The following is a 16,337-nucleotide window of genomic DNA, read 5'->3' on the forward strand; positions in this document are numbered from 1 at the left end:
TATATATATATATATATATAAATCAATAAGTAGGTCATTCAAAAAAATATTTCATTTTTTTTTAGATAAATATATTAAATTATTATTAGCTAATTAAAATAAATAAATATATAAAATATTAGATTTCCATATATATATATATATATATATATATATATATATATTTATTTATTTATTGAAGTGTATATATTCAATCAATTATCGATTATTATTTTAGTTCGAACCATGATAAATTATCAAAACTTCTCTAATCATATTTTCATGTGTCCAGAAAGTGTATATAAGTGTTAAAAATTCGAGAGAGGTCTCTAAATGTTAAGTATAGTATTGGTTACACTCGGCTTTGTATTTAAAATTAAATTGTGATTCAATTAATTTAATTTTAAAATTTAAATTAACTTAATTTGAATCATTATTGAGTTAATTGGAATTATCCAATTGCATTTGGTCTAATTTTAAGTTAAAATCAGGATTTATTTAAAAAAATGAAAATAAAAAATTGAACATTAAATTTATTTAAAATCAAATTAATTAATTAATTAATAGCTTACTTTTTTAAAATTAATAAACAAAAACAAGTGTAGTTAATATAAATGTTTTTGAAATAGAATTTATAACAAAAATTTAATTTATATTAATTAATTTTTTTGAAAATAATATAAATATTTAATAAATTCTTCTCCTTATTTGTACCTTTATATTATATGTTATGTTACGTTATATTAATTATTATATATAGATATTAATTTTTAGTTGGTTAAATAATTTTTTTCATTGTAAAAAATAAATAGAATTAAATAATTGTGCTTCAAAAAAACTAAAACCAAAACGAATCTAACACATTCTAAAATAAGTTTAAAAACCCAAAAAAAAAAAAAACAAAATATCGGATTTTTTTTTTATTTTTTTAATAATGCTTTCTAGTAAATCAAAATGAAGAAGGGGTCATGCCCTGCCAAGGCATCAACAGACAAGGTGTGAGCCAACGGCTATGAAAGGCTAATTCCAAGAGGGTGGACGCACCATACCTTCGGGACCCAACCCAACGCCCCCAACACTGTAATCCAACAGCCTGTTTCAAGTTGTTCCCATGGCCCCATTTTCCAAATTTCAAGTGTCCAAATTTCAAATTTTAAGTTGTAAGAGATGGCATGTTGTCGTAATTTTATTAAATTTTTTTTCCTAAATGCTTATTTATCTTCAATTAAAAAAATAAATTAAGAACATCAACCTAAGCATCTACATCAGTTTAGGACAATAATTTAGCACTAAGTAATATATAAGTTAAATTTACATAATGCAGTAGAAATTCACCTTAGAATTTCTGTATTTGGGAGTCGCATGGCAACCGCCAATGGGCAAAGCATCCAAGTTTCAACCTCTCGCGGTCGCCATCACCAAATGTGAAGGAGCCGATGGAGAGGGACAGCTTTTAAGCACAACACGTGACACCGGCTCTCTATGATTTCCCCCCATTTATCGGTTGCTGCCACCGGTTTTATCTTCTTCACTCATCAATTTACCATTTCGCTTTTTATATGGGCAAAAACGGTTATGGCGTGAGATGCACTGCCAGCTGTTTACAGTTGGATTGGACAGTTGCTTTTTTATTAAAATTTTTATTCACTCACACGTGTCACGTTTCCTTTCGTCGACATGTGGACACTGCATTTACTTTGTTCCCACACCCAACCCCTCCCTTTTCTGTTTTTAGAAAATGACGGCCCCCTTTTGACCTTTTTGCCCCTTATTCACAAGTTAGAATATCCACACCTCCGTTATCCACCCTGGTTTTTCTTTCCCTTTTGACCATTTTGCCCTACTTCCAGCCGCCGAATTACACTCTCTGTGGTCTCCACCATTTCCATGTAGGGGTAAATGTGGAAATTGGGAAACAGAAAGCGGAATAAGACAAGAGGATGGCGAGTATAATTTTATTTTTTAATTTTCCGTTTGATAGCCAATAAGCCATAACTCATAATCGACTTCGTGGTTTTTTTTCTATTTTAATCAAATTTTCTTTAAAAGGAAAAAAATATAAAAATCAGAATCCGCCAAACAACAGCAAGGTGCGAGGAGGAGGAGAAGAAGCATAGTATCATGGGAAGGGAATAGCTGGATTCCTGAGAAGACGACGCAGGAGACTCTGGATTTCAGGCCAACATCTTTACTCACTTTATAATTACCTAACTTAAACCCTTAGTCCTTATCTCTGTCTCTCCCAATTTTTTTCTTCTCTTTTCTTTAATTAACATTGGCGGATTCTATTCTGGAGGCAAAGCAAGAGAGGTTAGTTCATTTCCTCCAAATCTGTTTGCTTAATTGCTCTTACTACGTGTACTAATTTGTAGTTATGCTACTGAAAATTTTTTCTCTCTCTCTAATACCGTTCTTGTTGTTCTCTACTGTGTACTAATTATTGGCTGGTGGAGATACTCTGGATCCTCTTCTATCCACTTTTTAGCCGGGGTTCTAGAAACTCGCAGAAGTAGATTCTCACTTATTTTTATTTTATTAAATTTTTGCTTAACTTTGTTTTTCTTCTTTATGATCTCAATCTCAGTTTCTCGTTTCCAGAAAACAACAGTGAAATTGAATTCTCTAATAATTGGTTTTGGAATGATTTAGGAATTTGAATGCAAGGAAATATGGATACGACGTCGTCTATTCGATCTATTTATCGGGCCGTCGAGGAGATCATGAGAATTCACAGATCGTTACCGACGAGACCTGGGATCGACGAGGTGGAAGCCGCCAAGGCATTGATTCAAAATGTTGACAAAGAAGACCAGGCGAGACTTGAATCCATTTCCAGGCAAACTAAGAGCCCTGATGTACCGGAAGAGCTTTTTACAATCTTGCAGGAGATGCAGAAGAATTTGGTTTATTTCCAGAGCAAGGAGCAGAAGAGGGAGGCTTTGAAATTGCTCGATCTCGAAAGTGTTCATGCTCTGTTCGATGAATTTATCCAGAGAGCTTCCAAATGCTTGCCTTCTTCTTCTTCTTCTTCAACCGTGTCCCCTTCTTCGTACTCCAATTATGCTGACGGCTCTGCTTCCACAGTTTCTAGCAGCAGTTTCTCTAGCGCCAGTGCGCTAACTTCCGTTAACAAATCCTCTGTTGCTGCACCCTCAAACTTGTACTATTCTGAGCAAAACCCTGCGAGGACTGCGGAATTTTTTACCCGAGATGATAGTTATGTGAAGAAAGCCAAGTCGTCATTTTACTCTGATGGAATTGGCATTTCGTCTAAGCCCCAGATAGTGGATTCCACTCTAAAAACTACTGTAACTACTACTGGTGTGCTTCATTTCTTCAACTTTTGATTTGCTGCTCCTCATATATATATATATATATGTGTGTGTGTGTGTGTTCTTACATAGTTCAAAATGCAGGATGAGCATTGTAGGATTCTTTTGAATTATGGGCAATTAGATCTTTGATGGGTCCATTGCACAGTCTGCGTTATTAATGTACTGCTGCTGTTTTTCACTGGTTTTTTAAGGTTTTAAATCATAGATTTATGTTTGGGAGAATCTGTGCTTTATAAGGTATGGTTTTCTGAGATTTTTGGAAACCTCCAAAACATCTCCATTTTTCAACCCTCCAAAGTGGTGTCTTGATGAGGTTTTTTTTTAAATCCTTAAAAAATTTTCAAAACCTTTCCATTCCTTCCAAACAAGAAAAAGTTACAGTGTTTTAAAAGCATGGAAAACCTTATTTTAATGAACTCTACTTAAAAAAAACCTTACTTTTCATTCTCCCAAATAGTGTTAATCTGATGTGATTGCATACTTCAAATTTTGTAGGTCAAGATGGTGACAAGTTGAGTCTAATAAAGCTTGCTAGTTTAATTGAAGTCTCTGCCAAGAAAAACACTAGAGATCTCAATCTCCAAAACAAATTGATAGATCAGATTGAATGGCTACCAGACTCAATAGGCAAGTTGTCAAACTTGGTTTCACTAGATTTGTCTGAGAACAGGATAGTGGCCCTGCCAGCCACTATTGGAGGCCTTTTGTCCTTGACAAAGCTGGATTTGCATTCTAACAGAATTGCTGAACTCCCAGAATCTATTGGAGATATTCTTAGCCTAGTTTTTTTGGACCTGAGGGCTAACCAGTTATCATCTCTGCCTTCTACGTTTAGCAGATTGGTACGACTTCAAGAGCTTGATTTGAGCTCAAATCGGCTATCTTCGCTCCCTGAATCGATTGGTTCACTTATTAGCCTGAAGAAGCTAAATGTGGAGACCAATGATATTGAAGAAATTCCTCATACAATTGGTCGATGTTCTTCGCTAAGGGAGCTTCATGCGGATTATAACAGGCTTAAGGCACTCCCAGAGGCTGTAGGAAAGATAGAAACCTTAGAGGTTTTGTCTGTGCGCTATAATAACATCAAACAGCTACCTACAACTATGTCATCGCTATCAAACCTGAAGGAGCTCGATGTGAGTTTCAACGAGCTTGAGTCGGTGCCTGAGAGCTTGTGTTTTGCCACCTCACTTGTCAAGATGAATATAGGAAACAATTTTGCTGATCTACAGTCCCTACCAAGATCTATTGGGAACCTTGAGAATCTTGAAGAGCTGGATATTAGCAATAACCAGATACGTGTCCTTCCAGACTCTTTCCGGATGCTAACACGACTACGTGTCCTACGTGTAGAAGAAAATCCTTTGGAAGTGCCACCAAGACATATAGCTGACAAAGGTGCTCAGGTAAAGTCTCTACTGCCTTCAATATTTAAGTAGAATATGATTCACTCCATCTCAGGATTTTTTTATTTTATTTTATTGATTTATTTTTTGCTCAGGCTGTTGTTCAATACATGGTTGAGCTTGTTGAAAAGAGGGATGTCAAGACACGAGCCATGAAGCAGAAAAAGAGTTGGGCTCAGATCTGCTTCTTTTCGAGGTCTAACAAAAGGAAGCGCAGTGGCATGGACTATGTGAAAGCTTGATTGCTGCAAATGTAACAAGATTATGACAGGACCTTTATGTTGGGTAAATTGCTGGAAAATCTTCATCATGTCCAATTCATTAATATAATTAGAATCACGATATTTTGTAAGTATCATAAAGATTTTGCTAGGGTCTTTGCTTGAATCTTTAGACAATGGTTAGGCTGGATTGTACAGAGGAAGGAAAAGAAGAGAGGGGGGGTGGGGGGTGGGGGTGGTGTTCTTGGGGGATGGTTAGCAGAATTTTAACAAGGCACAGCTGTTACTAAAGCAAATTTTGATGAAGTCATGCTGCAAGAGACTCGTGTGTTTTTGTTTTGTTTTTTGTGTTTCTTACAGGGATTTGGCAGTTTATAAAGCAGAGATCCTAGTGCAACTAAAAATCTATCAATCAAACAGGGGACTCGGTTTGTAAATCATGGCTCTTACTCTTGCTTCTCAAATTGTAGTTTTACTTTTTTGTCCCCCTTTTATTTATTTATTATTTTGTATTAATTGCTAACAATTTTACTGCATTTGTAACTGTTGTTCTTGAACTGTAATGAGGTGTACAATTCAGCCGGCAGATAGGAGGGGAAGAATATACTGTTCTCTGTGTCCATCATTGTTGTGTGAAGTTTGACTTGAGTTTTTGTTTTCACCACTTCAATATAATCCCTTTCCTTTGAATCAGATTTTAGATTCAATAGAATTTAGAATCCAGTTTTGTGATTTTGTCTTATTAATGGTTGAAATTGTTTTAAAGTTTTTTTGCAAGTGATAATTATCAATCCGTATGGTCAACTTTTCAATGTAGACGGGTGAATTTCTCCACCACGCATTCAAACGATGGAAATGCAATTGATGTAAGCAGACATTACATGGCCTAGGAAGGCAAAATCAATTAATTATTAATCATTAATTTTTCATTTGTTAATTGTTATGCTTCAATATGACCTTGCTTTCTTGCTGGAAGGGTCGTAATACGGAGGTATTTTGATTTTTTAACTCTTTTTAAGTAGTGAAAAATGTTGCAAGGTAAAACTTTTTTTTCCTTCTTTCCTTTACAACTTTGTATCTTATATTCCTTCTAGAACTTGGGATCAATTTTTATTTTCTTAGTTCATTCGTTAAATACGTTTGAGCGAGGCACTGGAAATTGGCTATCCAGTATCTGACTGAAGCATGCCATTTTATTTAGAACATATATATTGTGAGTAGTCAGTAGTTTTATACTCTTCATATGAATGTCCTAAAGATGACATTGTTTCATATCCTTCACTGATTAGTCACATTTTGGTTAAACTTGTAGTCCATTGCTATATTAGAATTTGCAATTGGTGGCTGCCGACAATCACCTCGTTGCCATAAATCACTACAAAAGTCATTATAAAAGAAACCTACTATAAAATATTCTCGTGCCTATTTTGCGTTCTATTTGAAGGTTTAAAATTATTTTTTTAAATGAAAGTTTTATTATAAGTATTAAAAAAAAATAGTTTGAAGAAAATAATTTTATTATTTTAATTTTTTATAATTAAAATTTATTAAATTTAATTTTAAATTATTTTTTAATATTTTCTAATTAGTATATATAAAAAAGTTATTGTCTCAATAACAATTTCAATAGCAATGTCAAATAGGGCGTCAGTATGTTATTGTGGGAGACGTGTATAAAATTCATTAGAGGTGGTAGTGCTGTAATGGCAAACTGGGTTTCCAATGCAAGAGTTTTTTCATGGCACTTGATTCTCCATTACTGAGACTTGTTTAAAGAAGGGACTAGGGAGGGACGGTTAAGCAATGGGCAAAACTGAGAGAGGATATTAGGATTTGAAAGATTTGGAAATGGGTTACTTACGTAAAGGTATATTAATTAAGGTTGGAAATTAGGATGTGCTATAGATTTCTACTAGAAGCGCGGATTTAACTTTGGTTGAGAAAAAAATTAATTTTTTAAATTTAAAATTGTTTTCCACATATTTTTTTAAGGGTTGATTATAAAAATATTTTAAAATTTATTATTTTTATAATTAAATTCTAAAGTTTACATAATTATCAATTAAATTTTGAAGTTTGATTGATGTTTCAAATTGATGCGATCGTCAACAAATCGTTAGTATACTTAACGAGAATTCCATGTCAACTGCCATATCATTACTGAATAAGTTACATCAAAAATTTCAAATCAAGTTTAATTGCAAAAAAAATCATGAAATTTATCAATTTTTATAATTAAACTCTGAAATTTATATAATTATCAATTAAATCCTCACATTTGATTGATATCTCAAATTGATTTAACCACCAATAAACAATTAGTATTTGGTGTTTGACAAGTAATTGTTGTAATTTTTATTTTGAATGTTTTAATTGGAGCTGTATTTTATGAGTTATTGGTAATTGATATTAATGAGTAATTGATTTAGAGAAATAATTATTTTTTCTTCGAGTGGTTTAATCTACTTTACAATGGTCTACTTACATATTTACTTCGACAAATAAATACTTTTAAGGAGCAATGCTACTTACACTGATTAATGATATACAAAATAGAGTTGAAATGTTGACAATAATTCAAAAAAATAAAATTAAAGGATGAAATAGTGCATTTAAAAAAAGAATTGATTGTGCAGATGAGGAAAATTTTAATTTTATTTTATTTTTCTTTATTTCTAATATTGTATTATGTTGTTACGTATATGTATAATTACAGTGAACAAGCTTTTTTAATATTGGCTTGAGTATGTATGTTGGTTTATAGTTTTTAGTTTATTGAATTATACTAATAATTTATTGATAATATAATTAATTTAAAATATTAATAAAATATGAATATTTAATTAAAATTATGTAAATTTTAAAATTTAATTATAAAAATTGATAAATTTTATTTTTTTTAATTAACATAAATTTAAAATTTTTAACTTAGGTTTTTTAGTAATAGTATGGTAAATGACGTTGATATCTGTTAAATATATTAATAATTTTTTTTTAATTATCATCATTAATTTAAAATATCAATTAAATATAAAATTTTAATCGGTAATTATATTGATTTATGAATTTAATTATAAAAATTTTTAAATTTAGAATTTTTTTATAATTAATTTTTTTTAATTAATAAAAGGATAATGATTAACGTGATTATAAACTGATTGGACCTGAAAATATTCATTAACGGACTAGGAAAATATGCATTAATTGACGCGGCGCATTTTGATTGGTTGGGTGTGTGCATGTGATGTGAGTAATTCCCAACCGACTCCGCCGATAGAAATCGTAGATAATTGTGTAAGGTTGTACGATGGACGGACCCCAAATCATGGTAATTAAATTATGTGATTTCTAGCCAACATCAACACCTATTTATTGTGTTTTGGATATTAAAAAAAAAAAAAAACCCTATTTTTTCTTAAGCCACCTGCTCAATCTCAAAATCTACGAGAGAGTTTATCGACGGCCGAAGATATCACCGGAATTTCGCTACTTACACCGACGAAGCGAAAAAAATTCACCAAAATCTCACTAACTTTTCTTTTCGATTATTAAGGTAAATCATGAAACTCTATTTCTTATTGTCTTTTTCAGTGATTTTAGTTAGCCTTTTGGATTTGAAAACTCAACTTCTCTTTTGAGTTCAATTGGTTTTTAATTTTCCTTTTGCTCTTACTCTGTCGTTTGCAATAACAAATACTGAGCTCAGTTCTCTTCTTTTTTATCCATTCACTATCCTGATTGTTTTTAGGAAATGCTATTTGTTCAACTTAATAGTGTGTTTTCTCAATCTTCCTAGATCGTGCTTCAATTTGCTGCCCTAAATTTGTCTGGAAGAATTAAACCAACCCTTGAAGAAAACCCTTCCTGCCTTCACTGCTGAATTGATTTCCAAACATCAAAAGAACCTGGCTGCCCAGGCAACCTAAGCAACTTGTACTTAAATATATTGCAACCAGATTTATCCTTTTCCACCCATGACTCCTGGATCCTATAAAGCCCATCATACGCATATTCCTTTGCTGTTGGACTAATGGCATCCTTCATACCTGCCCTGAATTTGTCTGTTTCCATTCCTCTGTAAAGCTTAGTTTTTATAACTTTCAATTTTGCTCTGTTGCCTTTTATTTCTGCATCTTCTCTTAGAATTTGTATGTTTGGAAGCCGCATACATTGGCTTCACTGTTCTCTGCTCTTTGAGTTAATCATTCTATATTGTATTTTCTTATTCTTAGTTACTTTATTGCATCTTCTAGTCTTTTGTTTTAGCTTCAATTCGTTGACCACTTGTTCAATCAATGACTTGTGTAATTGTGACTAAGACCAAAACATTATTTACAGCATCTGTAAACCAATTAAAGGCAATATATTTCTACGCATGGTGCCATTGAGAAATTTTAGGTTGCTGTGGTTTTTTCGTTTGGACAATTTTACTACTATTGTGTGTTTGTCATTTTATATTGACCAATGCTATTATATTTTATATTGCAAGAGTTCTTTAATGCCATATTTGATTCTATCCAATCAAAGTTTTATAAAACTTTTTTTATGTATCTGTTGTCCCAATGCAATGCTGTAAATATTTATGAACTACATACTCCTTTTTGGTTACTGTTTTATTTAGTATATCCATTTGCATTATATGTGTGTTCTCATTTAAGCCAAGACGACTATTTCAGTTTGGGACTGACATTATTTATCACCTGTTTTCAGAGAATAAGGGGTGTGCTGTTCCGAGCAAATAATCCTTCCAAGTTATCTTATTCGATTAGAGAAGTTGATATCTTTTGTCATTCTATTCTGAATATGGCAGATTCTGGTGAATCTCAACAGCCTGAACCAGGTATATATATCTCATCCTTAAAACTCATCTCTTTGTTTGGATTTTCTTTTTGTTTCCTTTGTTGTCATTGTTTCTCTTTGCTATTTCAATAGCTTAGCAGCAATTTTTTTATGTCTTTGGCATTTGCAGTGTGTAATTTTTTCAGAAAGCCTCTGAAGAACAAGAACATTAGAAAGAGAATAATTGAGGAAGATGAAGATGAGGATTCAAAAAATGAAAGCTCTTTGCTGCACAATCAGAAAAAAGCCCCAAAACCCGACAATAAGTTGTTCTTTTCCTCTGGACCTTCCAAAAGTTCAATGTCCACTGAATCAGATGTTGAATCTGATAGAAAAATCTTTCAGTTTGAGTCTTCAAAGGAAATTCAAGTTCAACATGATAGTAGAGCAACAGCAACTCTAGAAACTGAAACTGAGTTCTCAAAAGATGCTCGGGCCATTCGTGAGAGAGCTCTTAAGCATGCAGAGGAGGCTCTGAAAGGTAAAAATCCAAGCTCTGGTAACGAAAAGCTGTATAAAGGAATTCATGGGTATACTGATCATAAAGCTGGGTTTCGAAGAGAGCAAACAATTTCAAGTGAAAAAGCGGGTGGAGTTCATGGGCCTCTTAGGGCCTCTGCTCATATTAGGGTGTCAGCAAGATTTGATTATCAGCCGGACATTTGCAAGGATTACAAAGAAACCGGTTACTGTGGGTATGGAGATGCATGTAAATTCATGCATGATCGAGGGGATTACAAGCCTGGTTGGCAGCTGGAGAAGGAGTGGGAAGAGGCAGAGAAGATAAGGAAGAGAAATTTGGCTTTGGGAGAGGATGAGGGTGGTGTAGAACAGAGTGATGAAGAAGAAGATGATGATGATGATTCATTGCCATTTGCATGTTTCATTTGTCGGCAGCCTTTTGTGGATCCTGTTGTGACTAAATGCAAGCACTACTTCTGTGAGCATTGTGCTTTGAAGGTGAGCACTTTTTCCATGAACATTGTGCTTTGAAGGTGGTGCTGTGTGCATGAATGTGTGTGTGAGTTATGGTTTTGGAGGGAGAGAGAATATATAATTCAAAAATAAACAGCAAGAAGAGATAAATTCCTTCAGAAAAAAAATGGGGCAATTGTCTAGAGGCAGTTTAGTATCCATGTTTTTGGTTTTCGTTGTCTAATATATATATAAATTTTTGTTACTTGATTTCTTAAGGGAGAAAAACAAGTTGCGATAAGTGAAAGCCACAAAGATGCAAGTCTCTTTTTTTTTTTTCAAGATACAATTTTTTAGCATTGGACAACAATCACCAAAATAAGAAAAGTAAAATACCAATCATACCCTCAGAATATTACTATAGATGTGTAAGAACTAACAAGTAGCAATTTGGAATTCTCTAGAGGTTTACTTCCCTTGTCCTAAGTACTGCCAAACCTTACATATTTGGTAGCCTTTTCTATCTTGTGCTGCGGGTCATAAAATCTCTTCTTTGCATTTTGAATTATTATTTAAGTGTTAAATGTTTTTTTGTGATTGTAAATTGATCTATTTCCCCATTCTGATTCACAGCACCATGCAAAGAACAAGAAATGTTTTGTGTGCAACCAACCTACGCTTGGCATTTTCAACACAGCTCATGAAATACGCAAAAAGATGGCTGCAGAGGGTAAATGATACATTTTCTGATCCGAAGTCACTGAGGCATGAACTTTTTTTTTTTTGAGAAAAACGAACACGTTTTAATGTATTTTGAAGTAATTCTATTGTCATAGGTTAATGTTGAAGGGGAAGTTTATTTTTCAGTGGTGCTTTAATGTTGCTCTACTATTTATGTTAACAAATGTAATCTTTTAGTACCTGTAACTCTTTCTTACAACATAGCTTATGAATTACGCAAAAATCCTTATTTAAATTATCTAATATTTTCACTTTTGGATAATTTTAGATGGGTGAAGTCTTTCTCCAACTTCTCAAATACCATTCCGTTTGTGTCCAGCTCTCCCAAAATTATCAGTCTGCTTTGTTGATACTTGTTAAATGTTGCAACCTTCATACAGCATTTGGGCCCTAGAAGTCAAGTACAGATTCAATGAGGGCGTTGTATTTGACTAACAAATTCAATAATTGTGGTCCAGGTCTAGGAATCAAACTTCCTCCCTTATTTTCCCGCCAAGAAAAGCTTTTTTCCTCCATTTTTACGTGCCCTCATTAGGATAATAAATGAGTAATGAAGGTAGGTGTGTGGGTCTGTGGAAAATGCTTCAAGAAACAAGTGCATTCAAGAATCAATCAAGAGTATAACTAACTCCGTGTCATACACATGCCCTCCAAACTGCCATCTGTTTGAGGGCAATTTTGAATCTTATCTACTCAAAGCTATAATTTATTAATTGGAATTCCCCAACACTGGATTCTCCATGAATGGTGGCTAGTTGTAAGGTCCAAAGAAACCAAAAAAACTGCCTTAACTAACAATTCCATAGCTCATAGTAAATGAATCTGCAATTCTTGCGCTGCTACCAAATTATATACAATGTACTACATCCATAAATTAAAAAAAAAAAAAAAAAAAGATTGCAAGTCGGATCTGAAGCCTATAAATCAAATATCAATTCAATTTTATACAGCAAGGAAGGAAGGGAAACTGAGAGATGGCAGCATGCTGCTCTCCTTGTAGCTTCTTGTCCTTCCATAACATCCAGGAAGAGAATAATATGGAGATGGTCTATACCTACAAGATAAAGGCTGAAACTGCAAATCTTCCAATGAGGGCATGGAAATTTGTGAAGAGTATGGCAAGCGGATTTCTGAGGAGAAAGCGAAAACTAGTTATGGGGTTGGGTCGGTGGGTGATCTTGGCTTCTCTTCAGGTGATGAGAATTAATTCTTTAATTCTAGTCGATTTCTTTAATTATTTTAATTTTTTTTAATTCTTATACAATTATTGGATTGTTTGTTTACATTTCTTTTCTAATTTGACTTTTTTTTAACAGTAAAATTCATCACTTTGACTGTGGGATTCAAGAAAAGAAAATGAGAGATTATATGATTTTTTTTTCTTATAAAACAAAATTTATTTTGTAAATAATCATGATTAATAATACTTTATTTAATAATAAAATAATAAAATACAAATAAATAAATATCGAAGACAACAAAGAAAATCGTTCCACAAAAACAACTACTCGAGCAATATATTCGTAATTTTTTGTTACCTTATGAATTGAGCAATTTTCATGAGCATTGTTCCTCTCAAATAAATAAATATTTTCTTTTACACATGAATAATCTTCTAAGGGAAAAAGGTTATTTCAGAGTTTAAAATATTTCATAATATAATTTAAGATATTAATTGTTAAAGTAAAATAAATATAAATAATTTAATATGCACTATACTCATGAATCAATTAAACATTTTATCGAATTTATAACTTGAAGAAAGTAACAAATTAAAGAGGGTCTGTATTTTTTTCTTTTCAAAGTAAAAATACACACATACAAATTAGGGGTAAAATTGAATAATTAATAAAATTATTTAATTTTATATTATGTAATTAGGAAGGATATAAAAATGGAATAGTGGTTATAAAATAGGAGGATATATATGGAATTTAGCGAAGAAAATTGAGGGTATATATGGAAAATATAAAAAAAGGTTACACATCGTAATCGTAGAGTTGTATGTTTTGAATAATGTAAACGGATGTTAAAACCCTAATCGGCAGGTGTCTGTCTGTAAATTATTATGATATTATCTCAACAATAATCGAAGGAAGGAGAGGCCTTCGCTTTCCGATATCTTCTCTGCTATCGAAACAGGTATCTCTCTTTATCTTGAACTTTCTTCTATTGGGATTAAGCCAACTTTGATGTATGCAGATACTTACATATTTCTGTGTTTGTTTCATGTTAGGATTATCTCAGGTTCCTTCTGATCATGGCCACTAGTAAGTGCCTCTTCTTGGCCTTGTTATCAAGTCTAGTATTTTACTCTTTGTATTCTGGATTATATATGGGTTATTGTGTTTTTATTTTTGTACATTAACTTTGTGCAGGGCTTATGTTTGAGAATTCATGTGAGGTTGGAGTATTTTCCAAGCTCACCAATGCTTATTGTTTGGTTGCCATTGGAGGCTCGGAAAGCTTCTACAGGTTTCTTCTTTGTTGCATTCCAAACCCCTTTTAAGGGTTATTTTTCTTTCTAAAATTACTGAATGTTTCATGTTTCTTTTTGTATGAAGCACATTCGAGACTGAGTTAGCGGATGTTATCCCTGTGGTTAAAACTTCCATTGCAGGCACAAGGATTATTGGCCGTCTTTGCGCTGGTATGCTTTTCTCTTCTCGTTTTACCTCCACCAGTAATCATTTTCAATTTTGCTACTCTATAAACAAGTTGTAACTTCTTGGTTCTGCCACTGTAGGAAACAAAAATGGGCTTCTTTTGCCCCACACCACCACTGACCAAGGTGAGTATTTGCATTTTTGGAATTGTTATCAGAGTTTCTTATGAATGCTACTATAGTTTTCATTAAATTCAAAGCAAAATAGCAAGTATTATGATAAAGTGCAGAGTCATTTACAATCCACAGGGACCAAAATTTATCATTTTGTAACAGCCATCACCAAAGTGTATGTTATGAAAAACGTCGGTGGTGTTTGGTAATTAACCTATAAATTAATTATGATTGTAACAAACTGCAATGATTGCTTGTGCTATCCTAATTTGAAAGATAAACTTGGAAATATCTCTTCATACTATGAACTGATTTTTGTTAAAAGTGAAGGTCTTGTGGTTTTTTCCTAGTGTGGCGGAGCACAAGGTTTCAACCCTTTTTCCTTTAGAATTTGAATTAAATGTGAAATCACTGGTTATAAGTTTCTTGCTCATACACATCAAAGAAGCATTAAATTCACCATGGTCTTTGTTTGAGGTCATGGTAACACAATTAAATTGTTAATATGGATATTGTACAACAATTTCAATGAATTTAATATTAATATTTTCCCATCTAATATTATTTTCCTTATTTAACTTCCATTTTTATGATTTTTCCTATTTGTTATTGAAGAACTTCAACATTTGAGAAACAGTCTACCTGATGGTGTTGTGGTTCAGCGTATTGAAGAGAGATTATCTGCCTTGGGAAATTGTATAGCCTGCAATGACCATGTTGCTCTGACACACACAGATCTTGACAGGGTATGAATTCAGGTTTTCTCCCCTATCCTTGTTTGTTGGATGTTTATTTTTTTAATGGCAATGAACTTGATTTGGTTACTTTGTGTTGTGTGCCTGCCTGTTATTTATTTATTGGTTATAATCAGTTTATTTCATTTTTTTCTGAAAATTATTTTTGGAAAACTTTTCTATTTGCTATATTTATTTGTAAATTTTGTTTTGTTAACTCAAAAATTTTATAACTTGATCACATCTGTGTCTTAAGCTGAGGATCCTACAAGCTAGGCAATGTGAAATAAGTGTAGATGACTGATAAAATTCATTTGTATGATCACAAAAAAGAAAGCAAACAAAGTACTGTATTCATGGACAATAACTTTTGAAAATGGAGGGTGAAATTACCAGATTGCTTAGAGTACTCGGTTTTTTACCATTGTGGCATTGCTTGCTTGTTATACATTTTTATGTTTACTATGAATATCATCTGGATCCTAATATGAGATATTTGCCATTGTCAACAGGAAACAGAGGAAATGATTGCAGATGTTCTTGGTGTAGAAGTTTTTAGGCAGACAATTGCTGGTAATATTCTTGTTGGCAGCTACTGTGCCTTCTCTAATAGAGGTGGCTTGGTAAGAATTGATTTGGTTTCCCTAGCTGATATATACACACACACACACACACACACACACACACACACACTGTGGAGTGACCAAGTATGCTGATCATGTTGATCCTTAACTTTTGTTGGAGCAGGTCCATCCTCATACATCTATTGAAGACTTGGATGAACTTTCTACCCTCCTACAGGTGCCTTTGGTGGCAGGGACTGTAAACCGTGGCAGTGAAGTGATAGCTGCTGGCATGACTGTGAATGATTGGACAGCATTCTGTGGGTCAGATACTACAGCTACTGAACTCTCTGTTATTGAGAGTGTTTTCAAACTGAGGGAAGCTCAGCCTAGTGCCATAGTCGATGAGATGAGGAAATCATTAATCGACAGCTATGTTTAAGTTGTTTATGTTTTATTGTGAAATGTATTAATGGTAACCTGATTTTGTCTTATAAAGCTGAAGTAATCAATATTCTTAAAGAATGTTGATATTTGGGGATAAAATGTTATGTCCTGAACAGAAGGGATGAAGTTTTTGAAATTGGATTATTTTGGCAGGTTCTGTATAAGGCTTAATGCCATGCTATGCTTGAAATGGGATTTAATGGGTGAGACAAGCACTTGCTAACTATGAACAATGAGTACTGCGATGAGACAACATTCTGCACTTGTTTTTATCTGTTTTGATTTGGCGTTAAGAACTGATATAATTTCTGTTTTCATTTGCCTGTTTTTAAATGAATGTTCGAAGTGTGGTATTTCTGTGCCTTCTGTGGGAGC

The 16,337-nt window shown here is 33.0% G+C and overlaps 3 protein-coding genes across 5 annotated transcripts; all 3 read left to right on the forward strand.

Annotated features, from left to right (window-relative positions):
* The first annotated feature begins 1,961 nt into the window (after positions 1–1,961).
* LOC110669822 (plant intracellular Ras-group-related LRR protein 4) lies at positions 1,962–5,637 on the forward strand. 2 transcript variants are annotated; one of them, XM_021831637.2, is made up of 4 exons: positions 1,962–2,289; positions 2,629–3,300; positions 3,810–4,723; positions 4,819–5,637. In XM_021831637.2, exons 2-4 carry the CDS (start codon positions 2,637–2,639, stop codon positions 4,963–4,965), a joined length of 1,725 nt encoding a protein of 574 aa, XP_021687329.2. In that variant the 5' UTR covers positions 1,962–2,289; positions 2,629–2,636; the 3' UTR covers positions 4,966–5,637. The 2 variants fall into 2 exon arrangements, with proteins under 2 accessions (XP_021687329.2, XP_057993900.1); XM_058137917.1 differs by lacking the exon at positions 1,962–2,289 and adding an exon at positions 2,427–2,488.
* Positions 5,638–8,262: 2,625 nt separating this feature from the next.
* On the forward strand, positions 8,263–11,677 carry LOC110669843 (zinc finger CCCH domain-containing protein 1). Its single transcript, XM_021831674.2, has 4 exons — positions 8,263–8,497; positions 9,655–9,784; positions 9,914–10,743; positions 11,332–11,677. Exons 2-4 carry the CDS (start codon positions 9,748–9,750, stop codon positions 11,434–11,436), a joined length of 972 nt encoding a protein of 323 aa, XP_021687366.2. The 5' UTR covers positions 8,263–8,497; positions 9,655–9,747; the 3' UTR covers positions 11,437–11,677.
* A 1,772-nt stretch (positions 11,678–13,449) lies between these two features.
* Positions 13,450–16,224, forward strand: LOC110669851 (eukaryotic translation initiation factor 6-2). 2 transcript variants are annotated; one of them, XM_021831686.2, is made up of 8 exons: positions 13,450–13,581; positions 13,676–13,709; positions 13,818–13,914; positions 14,004–14,089; positions 14,186–14,230; positions 14,834–14,964; positions 15,465–15,575; positions 15,700–16,224. In XM_021831686.2, the coding sequence occupies exons 2-8, from the start codon at positions 13,700–13,702 to the stop codon at positions 15,955–15,957; spliced, it is 738 nt and encodes a 245-aa protein (XP_021687378.2). In that variant the 5' UTR covers positions 13,450–13,581; positions 13,676–13,699; the 3' UTR covers positions 15,958–16,224. The 2 variants fall into 2 exon arrangements, with proteins under 2 accessions (XP_021687378.2, XP_021687379.2); XM_021831687.2 differs by having other exon boundaries at positions 13,457–13,581; positions 13,687–13,709.
* Positions 16,225–16,337: the final 113 nt, after the last annotated feature.

This window comes from Hevea brasiliensis, chromosome 16 (assembly GCF_030052815.1).
Source record: "Hevea brasiliensis isolate MT/VB/25A 57/8 chromosome 16, ASM3005281v1, whole genome shotgun sequence".
In the NCBI taxonomy this organism is placed as follows: domain Eukaryota; kingdom Viridiplantae; phylum Streptophyta; class Magnoliopsida; order Malpighiales; family Euphorbiaceae; genus Hevea; species Hevea brasiliensis.

Excerpts from the sequence above, each read along its gene's own strand:
- LOC110669822 (XM_021831637.2), top strand. The coding sequence starts at position 2,637 with ATGCAAGGAAATATGGATACGACGTCGTCTATTCGATCTATTTATCGG. Across the intron at positions 3,301-3,809 it reads AACTACTGTAACTACTACTG|GTCAAGATGGTGACAAGTTG; the intron begins GTGTGCTTCATT and ends CAAATTTTGTAG. Across the intron at positions 4,724-4,818 it reads TAGCTGACAAAGGTGCTCAG|GCTGTTGTTCAATACATGGT; the intron begins GTAAAGTCTCTA and ends TTTTTTGCTCAG.
- LOC110669843 (XM_021831674.2), top strand. The coding sequence starts at position 9,748 with ATGGCAGATTCTGGTGAATCTCAACAGCCTGAACCAG. Across the intron at positions 9,785-9,913 it reads ATCTCAACAGCCTGAACCAG|TGTGTAATTTTTTCAGAAAG; the intron begins GTATATATATCT and ends TGGCATTTGCAG. Across the intron at positions 10,744-11,331 it reads GTGAGCATTGTGCTTTGAAG|CACCATGCAAAGAACAAGAA; the intron begins GTGAGCACTTTT and ends TCTGATTCACAG.
- LOC110669851 (XM_021831686.2), top strand. Across the intron at positions 14,965-15,464 it reads CACACACAGATCTTGACAGG|GAAACAGAGGAAATGATTGC; the intron begins GTATGAATTCAG and ends CATTGTCAACAG. Across the intron at positions 15,576-15,699 it reads TCTCTAATAGAGGTGGCTTG|GTCCATCCTCATACATCTAT; the intron begins GTAAGAATTGAT and ends TTGTTGGAGCAG.